This window comes from Camelus bactrianus, chromosome 28 (assembly GCF_048773025.1).
Source record: "Camelus bactrianus isolate YW-2024 breed Bactrian camel chromosome 28, ASM4877302v1, whole genome shotgun sequence".
In the NCBI taxonomy this organism is placed as follows: Eukaryota; Metazoa; Chordata; class Mammalia; order Artiodactyla; family Camelidae; genus Camelus; species Camelus bactrianus.
The window spans coordinates 17644508-17661237 of record NC_133566.1 but is presented as its reverse complement, the minus strand read 5'-3'; the positions used below and the strand labels follow the sequence as shown (position 1 = coordinate 17661237).

At 34.0% G+C, this 16730-nt stretch overlaps 1 protein-coding gene across 3 annotated transcripts in view; it reads right to left on the bottom strand.

Moving 5' to 3' along the window:
• Positions 1-16730, bottom strand: part of ZC3H6 (zinc finger CCCH-type containing 6) — a 52689-nt gene that overhangs the window by 10469 nt on the left and 25490 nt on the right. For all 3 annotated transcript variants that reach the window (XM_074354676.1, XM_074354675.1, XM_010958987.3), the window contains exons 4-10: positions 14235-14511; positions 12579-12706; positions 8383-8499; positions 7635-7746; positions 3475-3584; positions 2359-2612; positions 243-736 (exon numbers count right to left, since the gene is read on the bottom strand). In XM_074354676.1, coding sequence (XP_074210777.1) covers positions 243-736; positions 2359-2612; positions 3475-3584; positions 7635-7746; positions 8383-8499; positions 12579-12706; positions 14235-14511 — 1492 coding nt within the window. The remainder of the gene's footprint in view (positions 1-242; positions 737-2358; positions 2613-3474; positions 3585-7634; positions 7747-8382; positions 8500-12578; positions 12707-14234; positions 14512-16730) is intronic.

Genomic DNA, 16730 nt, shown 5'->3' with positions numbered 1-16730 from the left:
TGTGAAAGTTTAGTTATAATAATAATCACATTTAATAATCAAATTATGTAATTATAAGTATTTTTTAAAGTTCTGTAAAGTTCTACTGCTACAAATATTTGGTTAAATTTAAACTGTATTTTAATGTTTCAGTTTTACATTTTACTTTGTGTTATTTAAAATATTCTTTTCATGCTTTTAAAGAAAAATAGGACTCCAAATATTTTAAATTAGAAGTGAGTTATTTCAAAAGGTAAACTTACCACCAGAATTATTGGATGGCTGAAAATTATGCACAGCATGCTGTGAATAGTAACTGTCATAAAACTCAGCCGTGTTTGGAAGGGACTCATAGTTGGTACTGAGCTGCATCTCACCAGGGCTTTGCAGGTGTGACGAAGCTGGAGAACAGTGATTCTCTCTAGGTACTTTCATCATGTGCTCTGGGAAGCCTGGGCAATGGTAAGCACCACTCATACTTGGTGGTGTCAAAGGTGTTTCCGGTTGAACAAGTACTCCCGCTTGACTGTGAGGGCCTACAATTCCAGGTGGACCAGGCGGTAAAGGGGGGCTCTGCGGCATTGGACATGGATGATGTCCAGGGGAGCCTGGATGCATCACAGGACTATTGTGTCCCTGAGACATATTGGGTCCGGGACCTGGACTTGACCCAGAACTATAGATATGTTGAGGATGTGGGCTGCTTTCCTGAAATTGTGGTCCTGGTGATGAGGCACTGTTATAAAATGCTGGTGGCCTGTGGACAAAAGAGTAGTATTTCTTAGCTCAAAGAAAAGAGGGAAACAAGAATGTTACATTTTAAAATAGATATTGGTTAAATGTTTTACAGTACCAGAACAGAAAACTGTATTTTTAAGAAGCAATTTATTCTATATTGTCTATAAGTGGAAACAGCAACATATGTGTCTTGCCTTCATTTCAGCCCACAGTTTTCTTAATTACTGCTTACTACCAGCTGTTCTTAAACTTACCAGTTATTAATATTTTGAAAAATATAGAAAAGGACAAAAATAAGTAAGATTCACCTCTAATTCCACCACCCAGAGATAAAGTTTCTTATTGGTTCTCTTCTAATCCTTTTTCTAGGCATACACAGACCTTCTTATAACAAAATTAGAATTATAACATACCACTTTATTACAATTTCTAATTGGTTATTACTTGCATAAAAAAGATTTTAATTTGTGAATGTTGCTCTTCTTTCTAGACATCTTACTAATTTAATTATAGGTGGCCTTCCATAGCTGCAGTTCGGCATCCACAGATTCAACCAGCTGCAGATTGAAAATATTCAGGAAAAATATTCCAGAAAGTTCCAAAAGGCAAAACCTGAATTTGCCACATGCAGGCAATTACTTACATAGCATCTATGTTGTATTTCCAACTATTTACATAACATTTGCATTGTATTAGGTATTATAAGTAACCTAGAGATGATTTAAAGTATACAGGAGCATGTGTGAAGGTTATATGCAAATACTTCACCCATTTATATAAAGGACTTGGGCATCTGTGGATTTTGGTGTCCATGGATTTCCTGGTACCAGTCCCCCTCAGACACTGAGGGATAACTGTATGATTTCTAACAGTTTTGTTAGTTGACTCCTTTGGGTTCATTAAGGGAAAATGACCAAATAATGAGTCTGCCTTTTCATTTCTAATCTTTACATCTATTATATTGTTCTCCTTTTGCAATGACTAGGATCTGATCTACAATATTTATTTAGCTAAATAGTGAACATACTTGTCTTTTCTGGACTTGAATAGAAATACTTTTAATGGCTCGCATTCATTGTGATTTTTGCTGTAAATGTCTTACTCCTCATCTGCTACGATCTCATCGCTTCCTGAGCATTAGGGTTAAAAGATAACAATGGGACTTAGAGCCCAAGTGAACAGACCCTGGGGGAGAGGGAGCAGGACTGGCATAGTGTTGTTAAAAACTGCAAACCTGGATGCAGCTTACCAAGAGGTTTTCCTCTAGTGGCCCAAGGAAATACTCCTCTAGAAGAACAAGTATGCTGGAGACACACTACCCACTATGTGTAGATATTATTCATGGCAATGCTGCCCCATAACAAGATGGTAGGAACGCCAGTTCCATGCACCTAGCAGTGTCCTTCAGGATCAGTGTGGAGAGGTTTCTGAAGCTGTGTTAAGGATTCTGTAGAGAAAAGCACTGCTGGCAGGCAACAGAGGGCAGGGACAAAAGGAAATGGGAAGCAGCAACTGAGGTGCCTGCCAGATGTCTTATCTCTGTCTAAATCTAATTACCTGATTAACATGGAATACAAGTTAGTTTCTTAGTTAAGAATTTTCAGGTGGAAAATGCTGCCATTTTTAAAAAATTTAACTTACTTCTTCCCAATTTTATGTGCTAAATCCACAGTAGGTTTTACAACTATTTCAAAAAGAGATGGAATTTTCTTGAAATCATCAGAGAGATCTGTTTGAAAATCATCTTCAGGATCAGAGAAGGGAAAATGCTCTGATGGGGTTGGCAGAAGCCCAACTCCTGGAGGCGGTTTGGGGAGGGGAGTTATGCCACGCTTTCTGAGTTCTTCTAATTCTCTTTCATCTTCATTTGTAGGGTCTTCTTCAGTGTTCAACACCTAAAAATAATCAGCAAAGATCTCTATTTCAAAACAAGCTTTCTTTCTCACATTTAAAGCAGTGAAGAATTGAGTAAACTAGTTTTACTAACAGAAAAATACAATATTAAAGTTGAAATAGATCAGAGACAGCTAACTAATTTTTTATAAAGAATATGAGGTTCAAAGAGGTAAAGGATATTTCTCAAAGTAAATTAACTTTTTTTAGAGATCAGATCTGAGGTTACCAGAGGTGGCTGGAGGAGGAACTGGATGAAGGTACTAAATAGGTACAAAGTTCCAGGTATAAGATAAATAAGCACTAGGGGTGTCACGTACAACATGGTAAATACAATTAACACTGCTGTACATTGTATGTGAAAGTCATTAAGAGAGTAAATCCTAAGAGTTCTCATCACAAGGGAAAAAAAATCTCTTTTTATTCCTCTAATTTTGTATGTGTACAAGATGATGGATGCTCATTAAATTTGCTGTGGTCATCATTTCATGAAGTATGGAAGTCAATCATTACGCTGTACATCTTAAATTTCTACAGTGCTGTATGCCAATTATATCCAATAAAACTGGAAAATAAGTAAACTACACTTGAACAAAAACTCAACTGAGAGAAGTAAAATTTACGAAGGACTGGTTTTAAAATTAGCTTTTTTAATGGCATAACAGTGATAATAGCAAAAGATTTTTTAATTCTTAGCCCAATATTCCTGCTTTTCTAACACAATATAATAGAATAAAACATAAAATAACAAGTCCTTAATTTCTTAGGAGAGTTCTACAAAATATGATTTACAAAACATGATTCAAGTCAAACAAATCTATGGAGAGACTTAACAAATAATCGAGGTATAAAAATATTACTCACTTTGTCCAAAAGTTTCTTTGTTTCTTTAGTCAGATCATCATGTGAAAATTTACAGTTGTCTCCTTGGTAACATTTTGCTCCGCTATGGTAAAACTTGCATGGAAATTCATGTAAATAAAAATATTAAGGAATAGACCAACTATAATCAAACTTGTATTTTTAAACCAAAAACGTAACTGCTGTATCAGTAAGATTTTACTGCTGTATGTTGTACTGAATTTTCTATAATCATATCAGATAATGTATTTAATTTTTAAGCTTAAATATTTTAATTACACAAGACATTCAAAAAATTTTAAGTCTTACTCTGTTAAAGCTAGAAAACAATTTTTTAAAGAAAAAAATATTTACGATATTACAGCAAATACTATAGTAATCTAATTATGTAAACTCTGTTACTTTACACAATAGAATAAATTGTCACACAGAACATATAAATTTTGTAGCAAGACTTTATGAAGAAAATAAAAGGGCCTGATGTGTGACGGTAAAGTCAAGTATTCCAACAATGAAAACCACAGGTTACATAACACCATTTGCAGCAACATGGATGCTCCTGGAGAATGTCATTCTAAGTGAAGTAAGCCAGAAAGAGAAAGAAAAATACCATATGAGATCGCTCATATGTGGAATCTTAAAAAAAAAAAAAAGCATAAATACAAAACAGAAATAGACTCACAGACATAGAATATAAACTTGTGGTTGCCAAGGGGTCAGGGGGTGGGAAGAGATAGACTGGGATTTCAAAATTGTAGAATAGATAAACAAGATTATACTATACAGCACAGGGAAATATACACAAGATCTTATGGTAGCTCACAGAGAAAAAAATGTGACAATGATTATATACATGTTCATGTATAACTGAAAAATCGTGCTCTACACTGGAATTTGACACAACATTGTAAAATGACTATAAATCAATAAAAAATGTTAAAAAAATAAATAAATAAATAAAATAAAAAAAAAAAGAGAGAACCACAGGTTAATCTTACTTAAGATTTTGGAGACCAACATCTAAAGGAAATGTTAAATCAAGAGGTACAGGTGGCCACACAGGGTCAACAATGTTTATCATCTGGCAGTTTTGTGAGATCTCTACCACCCCTGAAGGCTCCTAGCTACTCTCCCTCCAAACACTGGAGAGATACATTTCATTCGTAAATACTTCCATGTTTATTTTGAACAGATAAGGAGTATTTTTCTTAACAATCACAACCTTATCATCAATCTGAAAAATGAATGCATTAATTTCTACTATCCTATAAACTTCCCAGACTTTTCAGAAAAATGCCTTTCAGGATCCAAACTGCATCTAGCTGGTAAATCTCTCAAGTTTCCTTTCACTTTTAGTTTGTATCACTCATTTGATAATGTCAACATTTGGCACAGGTGGTGTTTCATTGCATTGTATCAGAAGGCATTTAGTGCCTGGTTGTTTCTTTTCAGTGAGTAAGACTGACCAGTTGGTTCAGGTGTTGTCCGTCCAATCTATCAATTACAAAGTTTCTGACCAACTTTTCACAAGATGATTTTAGCAGCCATCAGTAATCACTACCCAGATCCACTGATTCATTAGAATTTGCAAAATGGTAGGATTGCTAAGTAGAAGGGAAAATTCATGTATAATTTTGCCAGACACTGCCAAGCTCCCCTCCATAAGGGTATACCATTTTGAATTCCCACCAGTGAGGTCTGAGTGTGTCTGTTTTTTCACAGCCTTGCTAACAAACTTTGCTGTCACTTTTTGCATGTATGTGTATTTTTGAAAATCTGAGAGCTACAAATGGTATCTCGACATAGATTAAATTACGTTTCTTTTTAAAAAATTGTGGTATGATTCCTGTACAGTAAACTACATTTATTTCAGGTGTACAATTTGATGAATTTTGATAAATGTATACACCAATGAAACCACCACCACAACCAAGATAGCTAACATTTCCATCACTCCCCAAGAGATGCAGATTTCGAATTCTGAATTTATCCTTTCCCACCCTCTTTATCTCCTGGGAAACCATAAGTTTTGTTTTCTATGTCTGTGAGTCTGTTTCCGTTTTGTAGATAAGTTTCATTTGCACTTTTTTTTTGCTTTATGTTTTTGGATTCCATATATAAGTGATATATGGTATTTTTCTTTCTCTTTCTGACTTACTTCACTTAGAATGATAATCTCCAGGTCCATCCATGTTGCTGCAAATGGCATTATTTTTTTCTTTTTTATGGCTAAGTAGTATTCCGTGTGTGTGTGTGTGTGTGTGTGTGTGTGTGTACACACACACACACACACACACACCCCAGATCTTCTTTATCCAGTCATCTGTCGAAGGACATTTGTGTTAATTCCATGTCTTAGCTATTGTAAATAGTGCTGCTGGGGTGCATGTGTCCTTTCAAATTAACAAGTTTATTTGTTTATTTTTGCTTTTATTTCCATTACTCTAGGAGCTGGTTCGAAAAAAATCTTGCAGCAATTTCTGTCAAAGAGTGTTCTGCCTATGTTCTCTTCTAGGAGTTTTGTAGTATCCGGTCTTATATTTAGGTCTTTAATCTATTTCGAGTTTATTTTTGCACATCGTGTTAGAGAATGTTCTAATTTCACTCTTTTACAGGTAGCTGTCCAGTTTTCCCAGCACCACTTGTTGAAGAGACTGTCTTTTCTCCATTGTATATTCTTGCCTCCTTTGTCATAGATTAATTGACCATAAGTGCGTGGGTTTATTTCTGGACTTTCCATCCCGTCCCATTGATCTATGTGTCTGTTTTTGTGCCAGTGCCATGCTGCTTGGAGTAGCTTTGTAACTACGTTTCTCTTATTATGAACAGGATAGAGCATCTTATCATATGTTTTAGAGTCATTTGCATTTCTCTTTTTGTGAATTATCTGTACCTCTTGCCCCATTTTTCTTCTCAATTTTTAGAAACTCATATATTAAGGCTATTACCTCTTTTAAGTGATACATTGCAAACAATTTTTTCCCATTTTATTATTTACCTTTTACATTGTTTATGCCATATTTTTGTTATATAAATTTTAAAATATTTTATGCAGTCAAGTATTCAATGTCTTCCCTTACTGTTTCTGAATTTCAAGGCATACTTGGGAAAGTTTTCTGTTCTTCTGGATTATAAAGGAATCCATTGGTATATTTCTCCAGTATTTGCATGGTTTCATTTATTACATTTAGATCTATGGTAACAGATTTTTCACTTTCTTTTCTTCTATACGTTATTTTTTAAAGTAGACAAATTTACCTTGGGAAATACATGTAAGAATCTACCAAACAGCACAGTGTGCTGGGGAGGCAGAAAAAAAATCACAGCAAAGCAACACGAGACATGAGCGTGAACAAATCCATGGAACCAAACAGAAAGTCTAGAACAAAAACATACATATAAGCAGTTCATCTGTGATAAAGATTGAGTTTCAAATCAGTGGGGAAAAGCTCCAGTAGTCATGTGTGGTAGTGAGTAACCAGCTTGGGGTGGGGAGGAGTCAGGGTTAACACAGAAAAATGTACTATATATATATATATATATATATATACACACACATCTCTATATCTATCTATCTATCTATTTATCTATCTACATACATATATATATATATGTGTATGTATGCATGTATATACACACACACATATATATATATACACACACACCCCATATGTCATTTGGTGGAGGCAAGAACACAATTTCAAAGTATAGATTTCCAATGGAAGAAATAGGGAAGAACATACAGTGTTTATCATTGGGTGGTAAGATCTGACAAAACTTTGATTTTATAATTTTCAACAATGATAATTTATTATTTATAAACCTAAGAAAATAATAATTAAGTCACAGAATAAATATTTTGCCAAATACTCCTTCAGAAAGCACAGTCTCTTGAAATATTTATAAGCTGAGTATATTAAATATAAAGTACCTTTATTTCATAGATCTTTTTTTTTCCCCAAAAGAAAGTTATTTCATTTCCCTAAAGAAAAAAACTCAGTTTCCCTTTTGAAGTAAAAAGGCTGCCTAGACTTGATTTATATAATGTGCTGTTTTAAATTTAAAACCAAATTAGGCTTTCCAGGTTGAACTTATGATTTTTAGACCCTCAATGATGCTTGAAAACCTCAATATTTTGGTTAATATATTTTAATAAAGGATATTATGCATATAAATACAGTTCTCTCCTTTGGTACAATATCCTTGTAAATAAAATTTGCAGATCTCTTTTCTCTTCTCCAACTCTGCATCGTGATCAAATTTACATTGATCTCCCTGTTCACAAAAAAGAAAAGAAGAAAAAGAAAAAAAGAAACCGTCAAATTGAATTTTCTCCATGGTGTTTCATGGTAGAACTATGGTCATATCTTCAGTCTTTAAATAATGAGCTAATAATAATTCAAACAATCCCTTAGAACTCTTGCCCAAGACAGTGGATGTGACTACGTGCAGAGAGGCGGCACAGTGAGCACGGCCTCCAGAGGATACGGCCTCGGTTTCACCAGCACTCAGCACTCACAATTTCTAGCTGAGCTGCTATGGGGACTGACTTAACCTCCTCGTTTGGCCATATTTAAAACGTGGAGAAAAACAGTAACAACTTCATTGTGTCACTGTAAAGATTTAATATTAGTAATCCACTCTGAACAGTACTTGCCACAGAGTCAGCATCATGTGTTTGTTCAATATAATCTGATTTTAAAAAATTCTATTATTGTTCCAGAATAGAATTAAATCAGTTCTGGTATACAATATTTCCATGCAAGATACATTTTGAAGAACCAATTTTATTACAACTATATGAGAAATGAAAAACTAACCACCCTCCAATGACTTTAAATTTTAAAATTATTTTAGAAGATTATTTTAGATCATTTTAAAAAATGATTTATGATACCCCCATAAATTTACCTTAATACATCTCCCTTCCAGAAAGTATTTACAGATTTGTTTTCCTTTATGTTCCACTGTGTGCTGGTTAATAAATTCCTGAGTCATAACCTTCCATTTCTTTCCTGGTTTACTATACTGTAAGAAAAAAATTATTTAAATGCAACATATGAAATATTAAATCAGTATTAAAATGTATAGTCACATGGATCTGGAAAGCAGTACACACTGATAGTTAAAAGCAGTCAAGACTGGAAGTGCTGATGCTATTCATTTATTTGGAGAGAGAGATCCCTCTGGCAAACTGCTTATTGCTATGAGCACTTGCAAAGAACTCTATTTCTAATTTAATGAGGACACATAACTACATTTTTCAAAATAAAATTATGAAACATTTAAAAATTAAAAATAATACTCAGTTTTGGAAAATGTAAAAGATATGCACTCTCATGTACTGTTGATAGAAGATTTAAAATATCCATATTGTTTGACACAGAGTTTGTACTTTTCAGGATTATTCAAAAGAAATTATCCAGAAGGTATACAGTGATTTATTCATAAAAATAACTACTGCAGAATTATTTACAAGTCAAACAAAAAGTCTAGAAATACTCTACACATCCATAACTAGGAGAATAGTTAAACACATTATGATACATTTAGGTGGTAGAATACTACATAGTCATTAAAAATCATAGGATGGAAAGACAATTTGGGAACATAAGAAAATGTTCACAATACTTCACTAAGTGAAAAAGTGATCTTAGTTTATAAATAATAAAGGCAAAGAAAAAAGACTAAAAGATTATCCCCCACACTTAGTGTATGTCTCTAGATGGATCTCTGAAAAATTATAGACTGCTTGCATGTGTGGTTATTTTGCACTCTCTAGGGAAAAAAAAAAAAGAGGAAGAGTATTACCTTTAATTTTTCAATTAAAAAAAAAAGTAGTGTATGGTAGAAAGTCCCGCAGCCCTACTTGCTTTCTTTAGCTCTTCTCCTCAGTCCCCTATTCAACTCTTGCTACAAGTATAAAGAGATTGACTAACAAGAGAGTATGACGCTTAGTCAAGCTAAGGACTGCCACTCATGAGCCCTATAAAACAGCACTGTGTTTCAAGCACCCAGCATGCACAATGCCTTGCACACTGTAGAAGCTTAGTAACAATTTGTTCTTCTGATCTGATATCAGTTTTCCCTTTTCTCTCAATTTGCTAGAAGATGGAGAACAAAGCACAATCTACTGAAAATAGGAAACTGCCTCACGGCGAACCCTTGAGGTAACAGATGGCTAAACTTAAATCTGATCCTCAGTGCTCACAACTGAAATATACATTTTACTACAAGAATTCTTGGGGAAGAAGTACAAGAATACCAGAAAAAGATAATCTTAGAAGTTCTTCTAAAAAATATACGTATGCCCATATTGTTCCAGGAAAACACAGTGAAACTGCTTATACTCTACTCTGAAAGGATCATTTAAAATGTCTTAAATCTACGTAAATTTGACTTACAAACATTTTCTATTTTTAGGCTCATTTAGAACAAGTAGATATAAATAACCAGCTCACACTTGCCTCCTGTACAAAGAATTGTGGGCTGTAATAAAATAGGCAGCCAAAGGGAGTGCATTACACAAAGTCAGTGAGGCAACTTGAGGATAATAACTCTGAAATTAAAAAGTAAAAATACTAGGTAATCACACAAAAAAAACCCCAAAGCTTGAAAAATGCACCAAGTTGTACCTATGTTTCATTAATAGCTCACTCTTTCTATGTTACTTTCTAATGGCGTGCCTCATTGTTTTAGTAGACGATTATGGGGGTTTTTTTGTTTTGTTTTGTTTTGTCCTTCAGTTAGTTCTATTTAAATGAGTAGTAAGTATCTTAATATCCATAACTATGGGAAACCTGGCTATAATCAAAGTATTCTAGAAAATCTAAAGCAAATTTAACACATAGAATTTCAGGACAAAATAAAGTGCCTGGAAGATTTGATCTTTTAAGCTTGAGCCCATAGAAGAACCACAAATGCCCCGCATCTTTAGTATCTCTCATAATGTAAGAGCTGGAAGAACCACAGAAGTAATCTAGTTCATCACCTTCATTGGACAAATATGAAAACTGAAGATTAGTGACTTGTCAAAGTTTACGGGTATGTTAGTAGAGTCAAGACAGAATTCTTTGCACTGTATCACACTGTCTCAAAGAAAACACAATTCAAGACAGAGGAAGAGAAGGAAAAGATGAAGGGAGGGAAAACCAAACTACCTACTTCGACATTTTAAAATTTATTTACTTTTAATATTGTACTGCTGTAAGGAACAAGAGCATAAAAGACTTCTGGCATATACTACAGGGAAGAAGAAATTAAAGGCTCTACCAGGAAAAGAGTATGTATTTACAGAAAATTTAATAGCTACTATAAAGACTAATAACTTTAGGAGTTTTATGGCTAACAGAATGAATAAGTCTTTAAAATCCATCAAAAGTTTGTTTGTTCTGTGACAAGTTTTCAAGAAAATTAGTGGGGACATGTAGGTATCCCTGAATTTATCTGGCCTTCGGAGGACCTTACACTCCTCGAAAAGGCCAGGGTGGAAATGGATCTATGTTGGCCACTCTAGCGTGTCCACTCTACCCCAAACCACTCCTGAACATGAGCTGCTTCCTCTGGCACTCTCCTGCTTATTTCTGGAATCGTAAGAAGAAATCTCTCATGAGAGCCAACAAACTGACTTACTATCGATAACATTTTAATCTTGATAAGTAAAGGAAAAATATGTTACACCTGATAAATGCAAAAGAATTTATTCCAATTTTCTATTACATGATAAAGAAATCTTTTAGTTGCGGCCCAGATCTGTAAATATTTAAAATGCTAGTGCTTGAAGGCACCCTTAGAATTAATTTAATATGTACTTTTATTTTACAGAGTAAGCAAATTGATGCTCAGAGATAGGTTGTAACTTGCTCAAAGCCACACTTTCTTGGAAGCTAATTATTTTTTCACATGTAGGATGTTAAGTATTGAAGAAAGGAGGAGGCTTACTTAGAAAACATTCACATTAATTTGGTCTAGTGAAAGCAGCACATTCTACAGGTGCCTAGGAAGGTGGACAGGCAAGCATAATAACCCAGAAATTTTAAGATTGTTTCCAAAGCTATTCCATGGCAATACTGAGTTAAGAGTGAATGTTAACAGGTGTGCAGGGGTTTAAAAAAAAAAACCAAAACCAAAACAGTTCATGATCAAGTAAATTTTGAAAATTATGGGCTGAAAAAAGTAAAATGGGCTTCTTTATGCCTAACCTGCTCAGAGCCTTTAATATACTGTTGACTGAGAATCCCCAAGAGTAGAATAGCATGTCCTAGGTTTCAGAAATTTATTTGGGCCTGAACTTCTTTTTTTAGGTCATACCTGTTGACAACTTCCTCAACAGTGTACTAAGGAATACATATTAAGAAATTGTTGCCCATTATCTTTAAACCCAGAGATCAGAAAACTAAGCATTTTCCAGTTATAGTACGTTATCCCTTTTCTATCTATCAAGGTTGCAGCTTTTGATAACCCAACCTTGCTCTATATAATTCAATCAAATCTTACTGGAACAGTGGCAGAATGCAGGAACTGGATCACTCTAATCCCGAAAGTGGCTACCAGGCTGAAATGTACTTGTTTAGAGTTCAGTGCTCCGTATATTTACTCAATATCTACTACACATATGGTTCATAAATTCATCTTTCCAACCATTTACATCTCCTTTTCTTCTCTTTCAAAGCTTTCAACGCTAATAAAGTAGGTGAAGTTACCACCATCTCCCTTCTTGGCCCTGCCACACACTGAGCTATGAGCATTTCATTGCCATTTGCGTTTAGAGGAGATGACTCCTAGGAAAGGAGAGCTCAACAGAGAACTAATAGAGCACACACTTTTGCTTTCAGATACATCAATTTTACTTTGAGGTGCTTTCAGACGTATCGATTTTATTTCAAGGTCACCTAAACTGACATCTCTATACTAGTATCATAACTAATTAAAACAGTACTTCATTTTTGGGAATGTATCTATTTGATCTGAACTGAAATTTTTTATTTACTAGGAAAGCAGCATTAAAGTCACAATGCTTAGAAAAATAATCACAATGCTTTATTTGCAGTCAAATAGGTTAAAGGATGGAAAAGCTTCTCTCCTCATCATATATAAATTCCCAGTACCTCTTGAAAGTCATCCTGAAACATACTAGGCCCTTTATTGGTTCTTCCCCCACGGTCTTTGCGTTTGATTTTCTTCGGCAAACCGCGTCCACGACCAATATTATAACTTTTAACCCTCTGTTCAATACCTAAAAAAGTTAAAGTGTACTTCAGATATCATAGAAAACAGTACATCAATCTATTAGTTTATAGGGAATAGCATATTTAAAATAAGTCTATAATGTACTGTGCACTGTGCATTTTTTCCCCTCTAAATTCAAAGAAAAAAATTAATTCAATCTTTACCTTTTACTTCCTGGGTACTGCTTTTTATTTTTTTGTTTTTTGAGGGATGTTAACAACATAAGGAAGGTAAGGAACAAGGATATACATGGCATTTAAATCTACTCATTAACATAAGAGTGACTAAGATACAATTCATAATTAAGGATAAAAAAACAACTTACAACAGTATGTATAATTTTTTTGAAATAATTGTCAAAAAATTCTAGAAGAATATACCAAAAATATTAATAGTAATTGTCTCTGGGTGTAGGTATTCAAGTTGCTTTTGTTTTATCTTTGATCTTTGCTGGGTTATCTTTTCTACACATAGAAAAGTTTTCTGCATTTGACCATATATTACTTTCATAATTCAGGGGGAAGAAATAAAAGTCAAAATAAAATACAATACTCAGTTATTTAACAGAACAAACAGGAAGCGCTTGAAAGGCAAAACCCCAGTGGGAAGGGATGAACAGTCCTCTCCATTGCCCTTATTCCCCAACTGGAATGACCCCTGACACCACTATGTCTAGACTTCAGGAACAAACATACTAATTACAATAGCATATGCATAGACAAATTCCTTTCTCTTTAGTTCAACAAATTTTTCAAAGGAATTCTGCTAGGAAATCAAGAAAAAATAAGGCCATAGAAATAACCAAATTTACTCATAAGTGATTCCTTTTTTAAATGATAACTAAAGGATAGTTATTTAGGGTTTGGATGCTCACTACTTCATCTCAGCCTCATCTACTCCAGTTTTCCTGAAGCAGACTTATTGACTGGACAATTCTTAAGGTTGATTTGACCCTGATCTGACCAATAAGTTCTATGGTAACTTGCCCTGGTCTCTCCAGGGACGAGGTACCTCAACATAGCAGATGAAAAGGTGATCACTCCAGAAATTTTTTAGATTATGTTCTTATTTCCAATCTTGAAAGATGTCCACAATCCTAAGTACATTTGCATAGCAAAGATGATTGCTATACTTTAAGCCTAGTAAAAGAATAGCTTCCCAGAATTCTGCCCTTACAGGTCTAAAATATAAAGTAATACAGAGTAACAGAGACAACAGAAAAAGGTAGGTTATGTTTTTTCAGTGTACAGATATCATATGGAAGGGAGGGGAAAAACACAACAGGAAAGTTGTTTTATATTTTTACATACTTTTAAAATATTAGGAAATCTTTTAAATTCAAATATTAAGATATCATGCCGATAGAAATAGTTGTAGATTTCTGTCCTCAAGGACAAAATAAATAAAAACAAATTTAGGAACCACAACAATAAGCTGATCACGAGAAAGGGCTAAGAAATTTAACTTATTACTCCATAGCTACCTGTTATATAAGGTTCTCATTATTCAAAGCAAATTGACAACTTCAAACTTACCTTGATGAATTCCTTTCAATCTTTGTTTTTTCCCTGGCTCTTTGGAAAATGATGATCCTAAAGCAGTACTTGAGGTTTCTTTAGTTTGCCTGTATTGTTTCAGCTGACTGGCAAAGTCTCCCTCTGCTTCCTGACTGTAGGTACCAAAGTTGTCGTCGCTGTAGGTACCAAAGTTGTCGTCGCTGTAGGTGCTGTACTCATCATAGTCTTTACTTCTAAATTTTCTGTTGTGTTGACTCTTCTTTGATGTCATGTAGCTTCCTGATATATGTCCATGCTAAGTGAAAATGAATAATCATTATCAAGATTTTTCAGTTACATACAGGAATTGACAGTAACACAGGACATCTTTCTTCCCCCAGAAAGCTGGGAGAAAGAAGAGGCAAACATAGTTATTAGCTCTGCCTCTTGGTTAAAACTTACTATGACACTATTTAAAACTAAGTTCAAAAAGCTAAATGCTACTCTGGGTTATTTAACATTATAATGTTCATAGATCCTTGCCGGTGAGTATGTCTTATTCACTTTTTGTTTTCAATGTCCCATGTTTGTATGCACAGGAATCCTTAAAAAGATCCATACCATCATACATGAATTCCTTCTCCAAAAACACTGAAGAGGCTTTTTTGAAAATAAAGAAATGACAGTAAAATAGCTTGGAGGGAGGGTAGAAAATATATATATTCTCCTAACGTTGAAAAATTCCCAAGTGACATATTTAAGCATATTATATTTCATTTAAAAAACTATACATATGGACAAATTTACAAAAAGAAAATGTTTATATTTGAGGTCTAATAGAAAAAGTAGGTTCCCCAATAGTAAAAAAAAATCTAGTGAATAAATTGCTCATTAAAAACTATTTATTGGAATATACATTATTAATTTTATTGCTTTTAGTAAAGCATGTAAAAATAAATACATTTTAGTCCTAGAAGTTTATTTAATGATAGTATTCAAGTACACCTCTATTAACTGAAATGTTTTTGTTAGTTCCATCATATATTTTGTCAATTTTTCTTATAAGAAAGCAAGAAAAAATTGCACATAATTACAACTTGAGGATCTAGAAAACCCCAGACCATGACTCATTTTCAGTTTAGCACATTTTAAATGTGATGCAAAAATGCTGCCCTGGCACGGTACCAACATGAGACTACGTGTTTTTTAATAGAATGCAGAGAAATACAAGTACTTTTCAGTAATTTTAAAATAGAGATAAAGTATATAACTAAAGCAATCAACAAAATCAATTAGCTCATCAATTTAAAATTTTGAAGACAAAATTTGTATTAGATTTTTGTCTTGTTTTAAGCAGTATTTTTCACGTTTATATACTGTTCTCAGTCTAGCACTTCAGAAATCCACAAAGGGATTTACAACTGTAGCCAAAAGGCAGTGTTTCTGACATTTCTTAAAAAGCCACTATGAAAATAAAACAAGAAATAATGCTTTGATTAAGTTGAAGATTAATTAGTTGAATGGTACTTACATTTCCCTTTATAAAAATATGATTATATTAGTTCTTCAGTGATACATGTTAATGCTTTATGATTACAGATTACTCTGCTGAGTGAGTATGAACTCTCCTTCAGAGGTTAGATGCCTTTCACAAAAGCTTTTAATTAATGTTAATTCAATTCTCTGATTTTTCACAGCCTTTACGAAAATAATCTCCATAATTTCTACTTTTTTAAACAGAATTATCCTAAATTTTCAATTTACCCTTCCGTAGTTTTCCCAACTGCAAATAATCCTAGTAGTTCTCCAGTGATGCAAACCTTCCATCCCAGGACCCCTTCTGCAGTGACAGACTCTAACGTGGCCTGCTGGAGTGCTTCGTGTTTGAAGCAGGGCACCAACCACGCAGTGCAAGCTCTCCAGGAAGCACTAAATGAATGACTGGTTACACAGCAGCCCCGGTTCTCCTATCACCTCAAACCGCACATGCTCATCATTTGGAATGAACAAAATATACTCACCAGCAAGGATCTAGTAAATATTTTTAAAAGCCCTCCTAAAGATAAAAGAAATGAAAAAGACTATAAAAATTCTACCAAAGGATATAGTTTCTCCCATCACGTTACTGATTATTAAGCTATATATGCTGCTAGAATATCTGTGGGGGCAGATTTGGGTTCTGTAACACAGGAACAGGCCCTATGGCGATCACTGTAAACACGAAATAAGGGAATAGGAGACCCTGAACAAGGATGAGGAAAAAGGAAGGCAGATTAAGTCCTCTAATTTAATAGCTAGATGTTTATACTATATTCTGCTGTGGGCCTGTAACTGTATAAGTTTTTTATAGCAGATACCTGTTATCTAGTTAAATGGGTTTTTTAGGATGTACTTAGGGTAAACTCTAAAGCGTATGTGAAGGAAATGATACTGAACTTCCTCTGCTCCTAATGGCAGACTAGATAATCAGATCAGTCTTCCTCCTGAAAAAAGTAGGAAAGATAAGACAAATATTTTTTTTTCAAGCCCTCTGTA